The sequence below is a fragment of the Myotis myotis genome, unplaced genomic scaffold (genome assembly GCF_014108235.1).
Source record: "Myotis myotis isolate mMyoMyo1 unplaced genomic scaffold, mMyoMyo1.p scaffold_m19_p_1, whole genome shotgun sequence".
Lineage (NCBI taxonomy): Eukaryota > Metazoa > Chordata > Mammalia > Chiroptera > Vespertilionidae > Myotis > Myotis myotis.
The window spans coordinates 191,715,928-191,733,822 of NW_023416313.1; the positions used below are offsets into that span (position 1 = coordinate 191,715,928).

General features: G+C 39.2%; 1 protein-coding gene across 5 annotated transcripts in view; it reads left to right on the forward strand.

Annotated features, from left to right (window-relative positions):
• DAAM1 (dishevelled associated activator of morphogenesis 1) overlaps positions 1-17,895 on the forward strand; it is a 159,451-nt gene that overhangs the window by 37,161 nt on the left and 104,395 nt on the right. Inside the window, exon 1 of one of the 5 annotated variants that reach the window (XR_004967489.1) lies at positions 7,368-7,649. The exons of 2 other annotated variants lie outside the window; for them this stretch is intronic. Coding sequence is in view for 2 of the 3 variants with exons in the window: in XM_036308927.1 (XP_036164820.1) it covers positions 7,629-7,649 (21 nt within the window). In the remaining variant the exon portion in view is untranslated. Of the gene's footprint in view, positions 1-7,367; positions 7,650-17,895 lie in introns of those variants that run through there. 2 more of the 5 variants (XM_036308927.1, XM_036308884.1) reach the window with 2 other exon arrangements.

Sequence of the window (17,895 nt, forward strand, 5' to 3'; positions counted from 1 at the left end):
TAAACTTAATCTTAAGCCTCAGGTCCTTGCTATAAAATGACACCAGTAATAAAAAACTGTGGGCTTGTAGGTAGAATTTGATGGGATAGTTCATTAGAAGAATTCAGTGCCTGGCATATAGAAAGTGCTTAACAAACATTAGCTGCACTGTATTTTCAGTTAACACCGAGTAGATCTAAGAAAGTGTGTCGCCAAACCACCAATATGCAACTTCTGTTTAAGAGCATAGGCACTGGGCATTTACTTGATCTTTGGGCAAGTTATGTAATACCTTTGAGCCTTTGTTTCTAATCTGTTGTTAAGTATGGCACAATAGAACTTACTTCTGAGCTTAATGAGGATTCAGTGAGGTAAGGCATGTGAAGTGATTGGCACAGTTGGTAAATATACTATTTATTGAGCACTTAGTAAAGTATCCACCAGCCCCAGGGTTAATACTATTTTATCCCCATTTTATAGGGGATGAAACTGATTGCAAGTTAATTCTGGGAATTGTGCAGTGGCTTTCCTCGAGTAGTGCTGCTGCTTAAAGGTTCACACTTCGGCGTATTTCTTAAAGCTGTTCTATAGCCTGTTCCAATCTGCTTATAAACATCTATGCTGTCAACACACAGTGTTACCATGAGAGCTTATTCTGCAGATCCATGCATTTTCAGGTCTTAGCGAAGGCCAGTTGGATGTCATCCCTCCAGAATATCTCATAACTAATTTTTCCTTTTAACTTTAGATTGTTCACTGAGAGTCATAGTTTTATCAAAGCATTTCTGTCTTGGCCTTTCTTCTGCATGCCCTTGACTTCTTTTATTCTTGGATCGAAAAATGGAAAGTTGTCTTTTCATATTCATAAATCCTCTAAAAATATTGGAGGGGAAAGGGCATTAACACAGTAGATTGATATGGTGGCTGAAATTCAATCCTCCGTTTAGTTTGGAGATGGTAAACGAAGCCATATGGTACATCTTTACAGGCTTTCGAGGAATATTGCATTTTGTCCAAACCAGTCAACTACTTTGAAAGCTTTCTGGTAGTTCATGCTCATAGCTGGTATGCAGAAGTGGTGAGGAAATGGACCTCACTTCATCCAATGAATAGCCTAGTGGACTTAAGAAAATAGACTTAATTATGTTTAATAATGGGAAATTCCCTTTCTTTATAAAAAATCCCATTGGAAATGGTCACTTTATGTCTTTACAATGAGAAGAGCAGTCGATCTTTTAGCGGGTGTGGGGAATGGGTAATTGCTTCCTTGGTAAGAACTGTTTCTAGTAAGGTGTTCTTAGGAGTTGCTAGGCATTTGAGGTTTCAGGTAATTTTCAGCAGATTGAAAGGAAGAAGTGACAGAATGAAGCTTCCAGAGCAATCCTTAGACTTTGATTTGTTTACTGTCTAGTACTGTTTTAATAGCTAAGGATCTGATGATGGAAATTTATTAGGCTCATGATTCTGTTTATTACTCATTGCACATGGTCTGGCCCTTGCTGACTCCTTTGACCTTGCCTCAGGCCTCTTTCTCTTGTCCACTATGCTTCAGGTACATTAGTCACCTTTTTGTTTCTTGAGCAGGCCTAGCATTTCCTCCCCTTAAGCCTTTGCTATTCTCTCTGCCTGGGACAATCTTTAGATTGTCTTCAACTTCCTGGCTGTCATCTTCATGACTTTGCATCTGCTAAAGAATCCTACCCCTTCAGAATCCTTGGCCAATATTTGCCTGTGTCCTCTCCCTAGAATATGACTTCCATGAAGATGGGGCATCATCTTTCTGGTTAATGATGGGCCTCCAACACTGAGAACAATCCTCAAAGGTAGTCAATATATGTTAAATGAATTAATTAATTCATTTTTAATGTAAGTATTTTTGAAAACATTCCCAAACTTCTTGCTTCATGTACTTAATGTAGACCAAGGGTCAGCAAACTTTTTCTATAAGGTTCTAGATTTTAAGTGTTTTAGGCTTTGGGGGCCAAAATATCTCTGTGTCAATGACTGCCATAGACAATCTATAAATATGGATGTAGATGTGACCTAATAAAACTTTATTTACAAAGACTGTTGCTGAGGGGAGGAGTACCACATTTGGCCTGAGGGCTGTAGTTTGCTTACATCTCATGCAGAATCCATTGGTTTTAACCTATACATTCTGGAATATATGTGAAAGAATGTGGGATTTGAAGAGCAGCTATCTTTTTTTTTTTTTTTTAAATATGTTTTATTGATTTCAGAGAGGGAGAGAGAGAGAGAAACATCAATGATGAGAGAGAATCATTGATTGGCTGCCTCCTGCATGTCCCACAGTGGGGATCGAGCCTGCAACCGAGGCATATGCCCTGACCGGGAATTGAACTGTGACCTACTGGTTCATAGATCAACGCTCAACCACCGAGCCACACCCGTCAAGCAAGAGCAGCTATCATAATTGGAGTCTCAGTTCACTTGGTTTATAACCAGGAGCTTATGAACATCTATTCCTATTCTGCTAGAAGGGAACATGTAGTAAAAATTATTTGTAGCATGATAGAAACATTCCAAAAGAGTGACATTCCCCAGGTGGTGGAACACATATTAGAGATTGTTGTAACAGAAAAAATAAGTTCTGTTCTAGCATTGCAGTGGAAATACCAAGAAGAATATTTATAAGAATTAAAAATTGAAAAAGTTTATTTTGACCACCATTGGCCAATCTAAAGCCAATATAGGATTTAGTTTAGGCTAATGCAGCAAATTTAGGAAGTGGGAGCATCTGAAATTATGGAACACTTCATGCAATTTTCTTCTGAAGGAAGCATAAACTCAAGGATACCTATATGCTATTGGGCATCCTTTTGAAAACTTGTACTTATTAGATATTTTGTATGTGTTTTTTTTTTCACCAGGATTGGCACAGGCCCTGTAGTCTTTAGTAAGACACTACCACATACTATACTACCTAGTAGCTAAGGAAACTGTTGGTCCCCTGGACCTTTTCCATTCTCTCCAAACTGCTCCCAGAGGCAGGAACCAGCTGGTCAGCGGGAAGTCTCTCTGAACTAGCTCTTTTAGTTATTGGAAGGATCACAGATTCACAGATGATATGCCGCATAGTTTGTCTCTGGAGTTGGTTTTCTACTTTTCTTCTTTGAAAGAGTTAGAGAAAATGTATTCAAAGTTTATTCGTTCTACCAAACAGTTAATTAAATTGTTAAAAATCATTTTGTTGTTGTTGTTGTTAATCCTCACCTGAGGATATTTTTCCTTTGATTTTTAAAGAGAGTGGAAGAGAGGGGGAGAGACAGAAACATTGATGTGAGAGAAACACATTGATTGGTTACCTGCCATACGGGGCCAGGGATCCAGCCTGCAACCGAGGTACATGCCCTTGACCCTTCAGTCCATGGGTTGACGCTCTATCCACTGAGCCAAACAGGCTAGGGCTAGATTGTTAAAACACTGATGAAATTCCAAGCAAATAGATTTTTTTTGGTTTATTTACTTGCCAATCAATTTTTAAAGTTGTGGTAAAAAAACACGTTTGTGCAGGGTTTTGAGATTCATTTGCTAGGTCAGTTATATGAGTTTTCAAGAATCCATTTAGAATCATTTTTTTGAGTCTCCTTGATTGCTATTTCTTCAAATTAATCTGTGACTTTGAGGAAGTCATTTAATCTCTTATCGCCTCATTATCTATAAAATGAAGATCAGATGAATTTTAGTTGAGCACATTTGCCAGCTCCAGTTTTACTGTAAATGGGAAAATTAGTGAAGCCCATATATCCATTTGAAGCTACTAGCATGCTTTTAGATGATATATTCATAAATTGCTTTTCCTTCAAAACTAAATGGTCTGTTGAATAATTTGTGAGGATATAATTGAAACTTTGAAGAGTAGGATATTTGTTCTTTACATTGCTATCGTTCCATCAGTGGGTATGGAGGCTATTTAGAGAGAAATACTGGGGGCACAAATGATTCATGTTCTTAACATAATAGCTCAGGGCCTAGTAAGATAAGTGTCTTGGATGTCTTTCATCAGTTTTGTTTGTCTGTTTTATGAGATGTCTTTTTGATCTTGTGAATCAGAGAAAGTTCAAGGAAGTCCAGCAGCACCCCTGTTCTCAGCTAGACTCAAATGGAACCCAGAGTTCCCCAGGATGTGTTTCTAACAGGGAGCAAGCAGGCAGCTGGCTTGTAGGCCCTTCCTTCGGCTCCACTAAGATGTAACAGTTCTCTAAAGGCCCATTCATATTTCATCTTTAAAAAAAAAATTCTGAGATCATCCTAATTGGAAGTGCCCTTTTTGTCCTCTGAATCCTTATAGTACTTAATACCTCTTTTGTGGCGTTTATATCTGTTGCTCTGTATTTTGTTGGGTTCATGAGTCTCTCCTCTGTTAGATTGTAAGCTCCTAACTGACTGGAACCAAGTGTGATTTCTCTTACTGTTTCCCACCCTATTGGGACTGTCTTGGATATCGTTAGTTTATCCTTCCTCTGTGTTCTCAGAGTACATCTGCAGGTCAGCCTCTCCCTTTTATCTACTTAATTTCCGAAAGGCACAGAGTATGGCTTATTCCATTTTGTATTTCCAATTTTTCCCATATAACCCCTGATAAGTAGCTGCTTAATTGATGTGAAGATGAATGAAAGATTGAGTAAAGCTGTAGTTGGCCAATAAAACACTGGAATATCTACATTTGTATGATTTTTTTTGCTGCTGTAGACACTTTCCGGAAGTATAATGCATTGCCCTTTAAAATATCAAATGTGTTGATAACACATAGTAGTCATCTATTTCAAAAATAATGTAAATGATGTTTCTTCCATTACAGCCTTTTAGTAAAGAATCTCAGGCTGCTCTTTGTTAGATGATTCCAGGTTGGGCAGGCTGGCATTGCAGAATATTGTAAAAAGGATGGTCTGGCCCAGGGCTGGGCAAACTTTTTGACTCGAGGGCCACAATGGGTTCTTAAACTGGACCGGAGGGCCGGAACAAAAGCATGGATGGAGTGTTTGTGTGAACTAATATAAATTCAAAGTAAACATCATTACATAAAAGGTACGGTCTTTTTTTTTTTTTTTTTTTTAGTTTTATTCATTTCAAACGGGCCGGATCTGGCCCTCGGGCCATAGTTTGCCCACGGCTGGTCTGGCCCAACAGGTGTGGCTCAGTGGTCGAGTGTCGACCTACGAACCAGGAGGTTATGGTTCGATTTCCAGTTGGGGCACATGCCCAGAATTTGGGCTCGATCCCCAGTGGGGGGGGGGGGGGGGTGGATGGGGGAGGTAGCTGATCATTGATTCTCTCTCATCATTGATGTTTCTCTCTCCCTCTCCCTTCCTCTCTGAAATCAATAAAAAAAATATTAAAGAAAAAAGATGGTCTGAATTCAAGTTCCTACTCTGCTACTTAGGAGTGGTTTGTCCTTGTGGAGGTCACTTTAGTGCTCAAAGCCAGTTTCTCATCTGTAAACTCAAAAACAATATCTGATTGCCTGTGCCTCTCTCTTCATCTCTCAGAGTTGTCTGGAAAATCAAATGATATGATACATACAGAAGTACTTAGAAAACCATAAATTACCTTACAGAGGAAGTATACTATTGCATATTATGAAATAGGCTGACACCCTATGGTTTTAACACTTACATTTTTTTGTGATTATATAAAATAAGTAATCCAACCTATAATTAGGACAGTTGGCTATTACCCAAATAGGGGCCTCATATTCCACCTATTAGCCCCAAACCCTGAAAAAAGGATGGTACTGCCCTGTTAAACATAGGTTCCTTATTGCCATGGTAGCTCTTTTTCTAAATGGAGAAAGAGAGAGATGTAGCTAATGAATTATATGCTCAGAGCAGAGCAGTAAATTTCATCCACCCCACCCATGCCTATTCCAGTTTCTTCATCCCCTTCTTTCTCACCTCCCACAACTAGTTTCATATGTTTACTTTTTATAGGCTCTGTAGTCAAATTTTCAGATTCTTGATACCTTTCTTAATTTTTGCCTTGCTGTTTGCTTTCTCACCCCCCCCCCCCCCCAGCCCTCCCTGTTATATTTCTTCTTCTTTCTTCTCTCAAACTCTACTCCTGTGGACGGAGTTAGAGATGAATGGCTAAAATTTCGGATTGTGGCCTGTCTTTGAGAAAGAGGGGTGATGGTGGTTATTTCTGAATGCTCCTTGCTTAGCAATGATTATGACTTTTACATTCTACTAACTATATCTTTTCAGCATCCATATATACCAAAACTTGGATTATTTCCAAGCTTTGGGGTATAAGTCCCCCATAGGCTTATTTAAGATTCCTAGAAAGTCAGTCTGGCAAATTTTGTTTCCAAAAATAAGAACCCTTTGAGAAAAGAAGTGTTACTTTATTCATACTGATTTGTGGGCAGCAAAATCTTGAGAGCCTTCTCTAAAATGAGACATTTGTCTTTGGATTTATGGCTTGATTATTAGGTTGAGTCTTAGAAATAATAACACAGCTTAAAAGAGATGAGGGGGTATGGTTTGTAGAAAGAAAGTGGACTTTGGGATGAGACAGGCAGGCTTTAACTCCTTGCTAATACCTTCTAATTCTATGAATTTTCTTTGTATCTTACTTTCATTATTGTGAAACTGTCATATCTTCTTTCCAGCATGACTGTAGAAATTAGTCAACGTCCCATATCATCTCTGACACTTGGAGGTTCTCAGTAAGTGGGAGTTTCATTTCATTTAGTAAAATGGAGCATGAATCAGGGTCTTTTACATTGTTAAGGGACAGAAACCCCACTTAAATTGGCCTAAGGGAAAAACATTCACTGAAGTGTTGGGAAATTCAAGGGATACTTCACTTGTGACTCAGCAGGATCTAGTAGTTAAATGATGTCATTGAAACCTCCTCATCTCCCCACCTCTTTGACCCATCTCTCAGTTCTGCTTTTGCCTATGTTGGCTTTGTTCTTGGGCAGTTTCCAACCCGTAGTGGAGAAGACAGCTATTGTAAATTCCAGGTGTATGTGGTCCTTACATCTCATGATTCCAAGAAAAGGAGAGCAACCTTTCATCTGCAGCATCTATCCGCATTAAGACCTCTGGACTTCTTTGTGTTGTGTGACCACCCCTAGAGGAGTCACTCTGTCCAGAGGATGAAGTGCCATGATTAGTCAAGCCAATGCCAGGTGTCCATCTCTATGGATAGAGAGGCAGAACCACTTAGTTGCTATCCCATTAGAATCACATGGAGAAGGAGATGAAGTAATTCTTGGAGGTGTGCAAGGTAGACAAATAGGTAGGAGACATGTTTATTAGATGTAGCGATAAGAAATGTCAAAAACAGGTACAGCATACTCTCAAATTTTACTCTGTGTGTGTGTGTGTGTGTGTGTGTGTGTGTGTGTGTGTTTGGATTGATTATCTGTGGACATCTCTGCCGTGGTTGCTTTTCCAGTATGAGCAAGTATAGTTGTTAACCAGCATGTTTTTCCACAAAGGGACTGCCTTTTACCTTTTATGTGCCACCACCCAGGGAGGTGCGTGGTGTTTATAGAGGAGTAACCAAGAAGGAGCCAGGAACCAGGTTAGCAAGAGCATTGGTCACAACTTTACTTACTGCTGATGAATAGGAGAGACACCTAACGAAAACAGATCGTCCTGGTTGATTATGTTCATGGAATGGAAAATGGTACCTGTAAGGTAAATAGTAATTTCAGGAGAAATAAGAAGATGTGGGGCATAGGGACAAGGTTATGGTATATATGTAGAAATCATAATTAAGTAAGAATCAAATATTTTTGGTCATGTCTTAAAGTAGTAGATTGAATGTTCCCTTGAAATGCAAAACCTAACTTTCTTGATATTTTTTTAATTTTATTTTGAGGTTTCTTTTAGTGTTATCGTTCCTCTTACTTTCTTGTCCCTCTTCTTAAAAAGATGCGAATGTTTGCCTTCATCTTTTGTGAACAGCTGTTATGCTTCCATTTGGTGCCCTTTTGTAATTTATACTTTCTATTACTGTATTTGCTTGCTCTTTTAAGATTGGGTCAGAAGCCATGACTGTAACAAGATACACTGTACTACTATTTCAATAGTTTTAGAATCCAGATTTAGGAAGCAGGACTTTGAGATTACTGAAATAGAACAAAAAAAATCCTTAATTAGACACTTCTAGTCTTTTATATACTGTTCCTGGGGCTGCCACCTGGAGAGTAGATGTTCTGAAGATAAAGAGAGCAATTTTTACTTCTATTACAAAAAAATACAGTGAATTTAAAGGGATTCTGAGTTGTATTTAGGGGGAAAGTGAATAGCTATGGCATTCTGTTGCTATGGTGATGAGATGGAATTGTGTTGATAAATAGCGTTGTCTTTAGTAAATGGTTTGGTATCCTCCCCTCTTTCTCCTCCCCCACCTCATTCTAAATTATAAGTTTAAAGGAAAAAAGTCATTGCTCATATTGGTGTTTTGCAGTTGGACAGATTGTTTTCATTTTGAGATCTAGCAATTGTAGGGTTGGGTGCGGTGACATGGAAAAGTGCAGAAATGAAAATATTCTGTGAAGCAAGGTCAGATCATAGATATTCATTGACAGTGGACTCTATTCCCAGGAGGACAAAGGATCATTGCTTATCTCTTTGATTAATCCAAATGACAAATGGATATAGAGCACATTGAAAGTGCTTGGTATATTGAAGAAGGTTGATACCTGAAAGTTATTTTTAAAAAATACTTGTTTACAAACAGATGTGACTAAACCTTTTAAACTTTCACTTGATAATCAAGGTGAAAAAATGTAGTCCAAGCACATGTTAAGAAAATTAGCCATGGCCAGGCGCATACACCAAAAGGTTGCAGGTTTGATTCCTGGTCAGGGCACATACATGCTAGGTTGCAGGTTCATTCCCCAATTGGGGTGCATAGCAGCTGTTCAATGTTTCTCTCTCTCTCTCTCTCTCTCTCTCTCTCTCTCTCTCTCCTCTCCTCTCCCTCTCCCTCTCCCTCTCCCTCTCCCTCTCCCTCTCCCTCTCCCTCTCCCTCTCCCTCTCCCTCTCCCTCTCCCTCTCCCTCTCCCTCTCCCTGTCTCTAAAATCAATAAACATATCCTTGGGTGAGGATTTAAAAAGAAATAGTAGAAGGGACTAAGATGCAAACAAGTTCCCTTCTCCAGTCTCCATTTTATTTTATTTTAATATTTTTACTGATTTTTAGAGCAAGAGGAAGGGGGAGAGAGAGAGAGAGAGAGAGAGAGAGAGAGAGAGAGAGAGGGAGAGAGAGAGAAACATCCACATGAAATTCGATGTTTGGCTGCCTCCTGCAGGATCCTGCTGGGGATCAAACCCAAAACCTGGTAGTGTGCCCTGATCAGGAATCAAACTAGCAGCCTTTTTGTGCAAAGGATGATGCCCAGCTAACTGAACCACACCAGCCAGGACTCCAGTCTCCATTTTATTTTCCAGAAGGAGATACTCTTAATGGATTTTTGTATCTATTATCACATGTTAGACAATTTTTTGCATGTTTTAATAAGTATATCCTTTTTACATTTATGATATGTCATGTTTATTATGCAACTTGAACTTTTTACTTAATATAATTTAGAGTTCTTAATATGAGAAAAGATGCCCATTCTTTTTCATGGTTGTATAGTATTTCATTCTGCAGAGGTACCCTATGTCATTTAACCAGTCCTATATTGATGGCTTCCCATATTTAGCCATTTGATGACTTTTGGCAGTTTAACGATATTCCTGAGGATATGAAGTCCAAACATTAACCCTCAGTCCAACTACTCTAGGCTTGGTAAAAGAGTCCAAATAACAATTTAAAACAGGGCCTTTCTTGTTATCACACTCAGAATGAATTTTGCAAGAGAAGCAGTCTGTTTAGTGTCTAGTCTTGAATTACTCAATGAAGCAATTACTGTCTTCACCTAATTATTTAGAAAATACAAGAGTTGGGTGGAGTGGGCACATTGGACAGTATCAGCTTCCTTCACACTTCCCTTTTGATGACTGGAATGACTTTTTTTTTTTTGGCTCAGGTTTAAGTCAAGAGTGTGGTAATCCATGTATAGTAATTAAACTTCAGTAAGGATCTTTCTTCACTATCTGTTTGGCTCTTGCCATTTCAGAATTGTTTATTAAGCTATGTGAGTAACTTCCCAAGGATATTTATCACATAGAAATCACCAGTGAAAAAACACACTCTTTATTGCAGCTGCTGATAATTTTAATTTGGTTGATTATTAGCTTTATTTAATGAAAAAAGATGATATATATTCACCAGTTTATCTGTTCAACACCAGTGCTCTCCTGTCCTTGGCAGTGATTGCTAGTTCTCACAGCTTTTCCCTATTCCTTCCCCATCTTCAAAGTCTATGCATTGCCTTTATTTTGTACAGGGTGTGAAGGCTTTTTTTTTTTTTTAAATTATTTTTATTGACTTTTAGAGAAAGAGGAAGGGAGAGGGAGAGAGAAAGAGAGACATTGATTGGCTGCCTCCTACACACCCCCTACTGAGGATCAAGCCCTCAACCTGGGTATGTGCCCTGACCAGGAATCAAACCAAGGACCTCTCGGTGCCCCAGAGGACACTCAACCAACTGAACCACACTGTCCAAGGCTTTGTATGCACTTTAAAACTGCCCACCCTGACCCTAGTCAGTGTGGCTCAGTTAGTTGGGCGTCAGCCTGTGTACCAAAAGGTTGCTGGTTGGATTCCGGTCAGGTCACATGCCTGGGTTGCAGGCTTGATCCCCAGTAGGGGGCACGCAGGAGGCAGCCAATTGATGGTTCTTTCTCTTCCTCTCCCTTCTTCTCTCTCTAAAATCAATAAAAATGTATTTTTTAAAAAAACTTCCCAAAGATATTTATCACATAGAAATCACCAGTGAAAAAACACACTCTTTTTTGCAGCTGCTGATAATTTTAATTTGGTTGATTATTAGCTTTATTTAATGAAAAAAGATGATATATATTAAAGTGCATTTTTTAAAATATACTTTATTGATTTTTTACAGAGAGGAAGGGAGAGAGATAGAGAGTTAGAAACATCGATGAGAGAGAAACATCGATCAGCTGCCTCCTGCACACCCCTTACTGGAATCGAACCTGGGACCCTTCAGTCCATAGGCCAATGCTCTATCCACTGAGCCAAACCAGTCAGGGCAATAAAGTGCATATTAAAAGACTGTTTCCCTGGGAGCACATGCGAACTTTTACTTCCTTAAGCCTCTACCTTCACTCCCAGAAATAGTATCATTATCTATTACCCATCTTCCTACATCATCTGGGATTTCTGGAAGTGATTTGAAACTCAATTGCCAAAGGAGCTAATTAATTACTAACTCTTACAGGTCCTGCTGTCTTTGATATTTTCCCAAAGCTTGATAGGCATGTCCCATTGACTGATGCTAGGCCATTTGTTCAGAACTGGTAATCATTTTTCTATGAACTGTGTTTACAGATGTTCTAGTGTCTTAGAGAGATATCAGAAAAATCCATTTTACTTTTCCATTGAGCATTTTCTTCCAACATAATGGTAACTTTAATTCACTGGGACTGATATCAGTATACTGGTAATCATTTTGCGGTCTTCAGAATCAATTTCCTTTCCAGCTGTCTGCAATGAATATTTAGTGAAAGAGTTTGAAGGAATAGGGTTTCAATCTCGTAAACTTTTTGGTGGTCAGGAAATAATTAGAATCATCTCCTAGGACCATTGTTAGCATTCAGACCTCAATTTCATAACATTCCTTGATAAAAGTCTTAACTTGGTCCTGGTAAGACCATCTCTTGCCTCTTTTAAATTCATATGATCATGATGTTTTCATTTAGTTCTATAACAGTGTGATGACTTTTTGTTGGTTGATAAGGAGGACTCCAAACATTTCACCTTTTAAAGATAGAACTTTTAGAGCATGTATTTGAGAAAATTGCTAGAAACCAGCCTTAAAGTTGTTGTAACCAGTCAGTACCCAAATAAATGACTTATGCATAATTTTTAAAAAATAAGTCTTTATTGTTCAGATTATTACAGTTGTTCCTCTTTTTTCTCCCCATAGTTCCCCTCCACCTGGTTCCCACCCCACTCCATGTCCTTACCCCCCCCCCATTGTCCTCGTCCATAGGTGTTTGATTTTTGTCCAGTCTCTTCCCAAATCCCCCACACCTCCTTCCCCTCCATGAATTGTCAGTCCACTCCCTTTCTATGCCCCTGATTCTATTATATTCACCAGTTTATTCTGTTCATCATATTTTTTATTCACTTGATTTTTAGATTCACTTGTTGATAGATATGTATTTGTTGTCACTTTGTTGTTCATAATTTTTATCTTTACCTTTTTCTTCTTCTTCCTCTTCTTAAAGAATACACTTCAGCATTTCATATAATACTCGTTTGGTGGTGATGAACTCCTTTAGCTTTTTCTTATGTGTGATGCTCTTTATCTGACCTTCAATTCTAAATGATAGCTTTGCTGGGTAGAGTAATCTTGGTTGTAGGTTTTTGCTATTCATCACTTTGAATATTTCTTGCCACTCCCTTCTGGCTTGCATAGTTTCTGTTGAGAATCAGCTGACAGGCGTATGGGTACTCCCTTGTAGGTAACTAACTGTTTTTCTCTTGCTGCTTTTAATATTCTCTCTTTGTCTTTTGCCCTTGGCATTTTAATTATGATATATCTTGGTGTGGTCCTCTTTGGATTCCTTTTGTTTGGGGTTCTCTGCACTTCCTGGACTTGTAAGTCTATTTCTTTCACCAGGTAGGGGAAGTTTTCTGTCATTATTTCTTCAAATAGGTTTTCAATATCTTGCTCTCTCTCTTCTTCTGGCACCCCTATAATTCAGATGTTGGTTTGCTTGAAGTTGTCCCAGAGGCTCCTTACACTATCTTCATATTTTTGGATTCTTTTTGCTTTTCCGATTGGGTGTTTTTTACTTCTTTGTATTTCAAATCTTTGACTTGATTCTTGGGATCCTCTAGTCTGCTGTTGGATCTCTGTATATTATTCTTTATTTCAGTCAGTGTATGCTTAATTTCTGATTGGTCCTTTTTCATATCCTTGAGGGTCTCACTAAATTTCTCGGAGGTTTCTAGAAGATTCTTGAGTAACCTTATAACCATGGTTTTAAACTCTATGTCCAGTAGTTTGCTTTCCTCCATTTCTTTCATTTGTGACATGTTTCTTTGTCTTTGCTGCTTCCCTGTGTTGATAGAGTGGCTTTGTGCGCTAGGGTCCTATAGGACCCAGTGGCTCAGCCTCCCCAGTCACCTGAGGTGGATGCTCTTGGTGCACCCCTTTGTGGGCTGTGTGCATAGTCTTGTTGTAGTTAAGCCTTGATTGTTGTTGGTATCAGTGGGAGGAATTGACCTCCAGGCCAATTGGCTGTGAGAATCAGCTGTGTCTATGGTGGGAGAACTTCTGTGCTGATGCTCTTATGATTTCTATTCCATAATAGAAGCCTAATTGAAACACAGCCAAATAAAAGGAAAACATAATAGAACTTATTTCTTTTCTAACTGACCCTGTAATCATGTGAAGAACTTCCAATATAATGGCATCGTGAAGTGGAAATTCTCCAATAATTGCCTCTTGGGAACAAGGTTGCATCTAGCATTTCATCCAAATGTTTAGATTTGTTGGCTGACATACAACTTTTAAATGGGCCATTTTGGTGGATCTACAAATCAATATAATATGACAATGTAGCTGTCAGCATTTTTGGGCATGGGTTGCAAGTATACACAAAGCAAGTGGTAAATTTTTTTAAAATATATTTTTATTGATTTCAGAGAGGAAGGGGGAGAGAGAGAGAGAGTGAGAGAGAGAGAGAGAAATCAGTGATGAGAGAGAATCATTGATTGGCTGCCTCCTGCACATTCCCCACCTGGGATTGAGCTCACAACCCCGAGCATATGTCCTGACTGGGAATTGAACCATGACCTCCTGGTTCATAGGTTGATGCTCAACCACTGAGCCACATCAGCCAGATAAGCAAGCTGTAATTTTAAATAAAAGAATTAATGTAATGACTAACAACTTTTTAGGTGTATACTTAGAGTTTTAATGAGATTATTGAGAAGGCTTGCAAATGTTCTCATTTCAATAGAATACTGACATCTGCATGATGCATTTATGAGAGTTCATTATCCACATGAAACTATTTTTATAGACTCCAAAAGTCTTAAGACACACATGGAAATAATAGCCACCATTTATTGAGCATCTTCCATGTGCCAAGCATTTGGCTAAATACTTTAGTAACTTTACAGTTAATATTTCTATTTATGTGTGGATTGCTATGCATTCACATATATAGGGGTATGTGTTGTATGTGCAGCTATCAATACAGTTTTGTTTTACTTTTGACACAAATGGTGATACATGTGTATTGTTATGCAACTTGATTTCTACCCCTCCTCCCCTTAACATTAATATGTTATATCTTTCCATGTCAGTGTCCATGAGTCTAGCACATTCTTTGAACCTGGGCTTAAGATTCTGTTCTCAAACTTGCCTACACATTGGAATCACCTGTGAAGTTTGAGAAAACTCCTATTCACTGGGCCCCCAGTATAGGAGAATCTGATATAATTGGTTCAGAGTAGAGCCTGCGCATCAAGATAAGAGAACCAGTGTTTTACAATAGAGATGCACCAACATTTATTAAAACATTCCCTATTGAAGGACGCAGATGATTCTCTTGTTACAAATAATGAATCCTGTTTTCTTTCTATTATAGAGTTGCAGTGTACATTTTGTTACTATATCTCTGTGAGTATTAGCTGTAGGTTAATTCCTAGATATACATTCTAGGAGTTCTTAGATGTGGATCAAAGAACCAGTATATTAAAAATAACAAAAGACACTGTTAGATTGCTCCCACTGAGGCAACCCAATTGACTTTTCCATCCACAGGTTATTAGATTGCCCATTGTGGGGCTGAGGGCTCTCCCTCTTGTCCCTCCTCCCCCGTTAAAAAAAATCGGTTCTGATTTTGAAGGTTGTATATCTCAGTGCTTATGGAGATTCCCAATGTGAAGGGAGACTGGGGAAACCTCATATCAAAGCTTTATTTCTCTATATCTTTTTAGTGCTGTCCCTTTCAAAATTAGTTTTATAGGCTGACACAACAAAGTAATGTCTTCAGTTTTAATCATTAGTGGGTGTGTGTCTCTCTCAGGAAGGGCTGGGGCAGCTCTGGTTGAAGAGCAACACCCACTAGGTCCACACAACACCTGAAACAGATGGAGGCCAGAGTGCCTCTTTACTGCCTTATTTCTATACCTGCACTTGCATTCAGAGGAAGCGTTTACTATCATCTTTCCATAAACTGCTCTTGAAGATTTATTATGTAAAATTTGTAGGTAGAGTTTTATGAAGGGCAGAGTACTTCTTTCAAAGGGAGTTTCAGTTTTCATAATATGACTCCCCATGATCTGTCCTTATTGTTTCTGGGTGGCTTCTCCTTGCCTCATCATGAGCAGGACTCATTAGGGGATAGTGCAAGAATAGGTGTGGTGCCGGCCTTGCCCAAAATGAGCCCCTCTGAGCAGCAGGCATTTGGAGAGACTCAGGATCTTGTAAACAACTCATCGCACTATAATTTTAAACCCAGGAATCACTATGTATTTAGCTTTCTATAGATATATTTTATATTTGTAATGGCAAGTGGTGGCTGTATCCACACGTGTTCAGAATTAATCTTTCTGAGGGAAAAGTGTGAAAGCCAGTGGCCCTGGGCCCTTTCAGTACTAGGTTTTCTATCTTGGTGACTAATCTGCAATTACTCTCCTGGGCAGACAAGATGCCTTCAGATTAAAAAACAGACTAATCAGTAGATGACATCAGTGGCTGAGGGCAGTCCGGTCCATGTCGCAGAGGTCAGCATCTTTGTGATAACTAAGTTGGGTGTGCTACATGGAACTTTTCATATAAGTGGTTGGATTGAAATGTTAAACTTGTTTATTGCTTTAAAATGTACAGGAAAGCTAAGATTTAAAACTATATTTTTATTGATTTCAGAGAGGAAGGGAGAGGGAGAGAGAGGTAGAAACATCAATGATGAGAGAGAATCATTGATCTGCTGTCTCCTACACGCTCCACACTCAGGATGGAGCCTGCAACCAGGGCATGTGCCCTGACCGGGAGTTGACCCGTGACCTCCTGGTCCATAGGTCGATGCTCAACCACTGAGCTACACTGGCCAGGCTAAGATTATTTTAATATGTTTTTCCACACTCTCCCCTCCCCAAAACCCTCAGAGAAATTCCCACAGTTTGCAGATAAGCTGACTAACCTGCAGAGCCCTTAATTTAGTGATGACAACTGCCCTGTAGAGATTAAACCAGCCTCATTCCAGGAATTTGTTCTGCTGATACACACAGGAATGTCAGAGAAAGGAATCTGGTCAACATACTTTCACCAAACAGTAGCTATCAAATATAAATTCCCCCTCTGACTTTGTAATGCTATTCTTATTTCCCTTTGTAATGTCCACTTAAAACCCATCAGTCATAGAGGGCTTCAGTCATTCCTAAAGTCACTCCGTGGAAGAAGTGGTTGAGCCCAGGTCGTTACTCCACGTTACATGAGTCATATTGTGTCTGTTCTTCAGCACTTCCCTAACTGAAGAGCACAGACAGTGGCCGTGCGAAAGATGGGGGTTTCTTAATAGTTACCAGAGAGAGAGGCCAATTTTAACCAAGAACTTTTGTTCTACAGGGTGTTTCATTTTCTCCTGTTGCAATTGTATTAATGTAATCTCGGCATAAAAGTAGTCAGAAGAACATGAAGATAGGAACGTAATTAGCAAGTTTTAAATTTTGCTTTCAGTGAACTTGAACATATAAAGCCCCCAGGCAAGCTTTTGTGTCTCTATTTTCATTCCAGAGACCTTGAGTTCCATAGCATGTCAGGCGACATTGTTCTTCATAGGCGCCTGTGTAGAAATAGAAAGTATACCTACTTGGCAATAAGATGCCTTGATGATAAGATGTGGTCATAGTGTTAGGAGTAAGACTGTTGAACAGCATTTGGTTGAGGGCTGAAAAGGTGAGTAGGGGACTTTTCCAGGGGACCAGGTCTCCTGCCTCCCTGCAGAGAGGGACTGAACATTACTGTAAGGGTGGCGTCAGGAGTCCTGGGCCCAGAGTACCTTCAGCATATCTTCTCTAACTCACACTACACTTTGCCTGAAGATCTGGAAAACAGTTATTCAAACTAAGTATGTACCTGTTCAACCTCTTCTCTGTCAGGATATGCCAGAATTATTTCAGTTGTGAGAAGGTTCCAAAAAAATGACTGAAGATATATTTCTTTTTGGGCAATGTCTTTTAATGTCATTTGCGTTTTCTGTATGGATGGCACTGAAAGGTTGGCTGCTTGTAGAGGAATTTCTGCAACCTCAAATGCCTATGTGTGGTGAGTGAGGTGGGGAGACATTTTAAGAGGTTCCACATTTACCTGTAGTTGTGAAGACTGACTGTAAGGGTATTTCTGTGGGATCAGCAGAGGACCGGAGCACATAGAGTGCAGGTGGTTGCTGGTGTCTTGCAATATACAAGTACTCTTTCCGGGTGACTGTGATGTCTTACTCTCATATCCTTTACGAAAGACCTGCTAGGTGATTTAAAAAAATTGCATTCTTTTTTTTTTTTTTTTTACAAGCTTGTTAAAGAACAAAACTTGGCCTCTTGGAAGAGCAAGAGCTTTGATATGACAACAGACTGTAGCTTCCTATGTTTGTGTAACCTTCCCATTTACTTTGTCTTTGTACAATCTGAGTGGATCCCTTAGAGGCAGTGAAGATAGAAACCCAGAAGGGGAATATGACTTGCATTTCTTTCAGTTTCAGCTTAAATTTGTTTATTGACTTAAATCACAGACTAGCAGCAGGTCAGCAGACCCAAGGGCACAGGCTGTCTGGCGAGGCTGTGCAT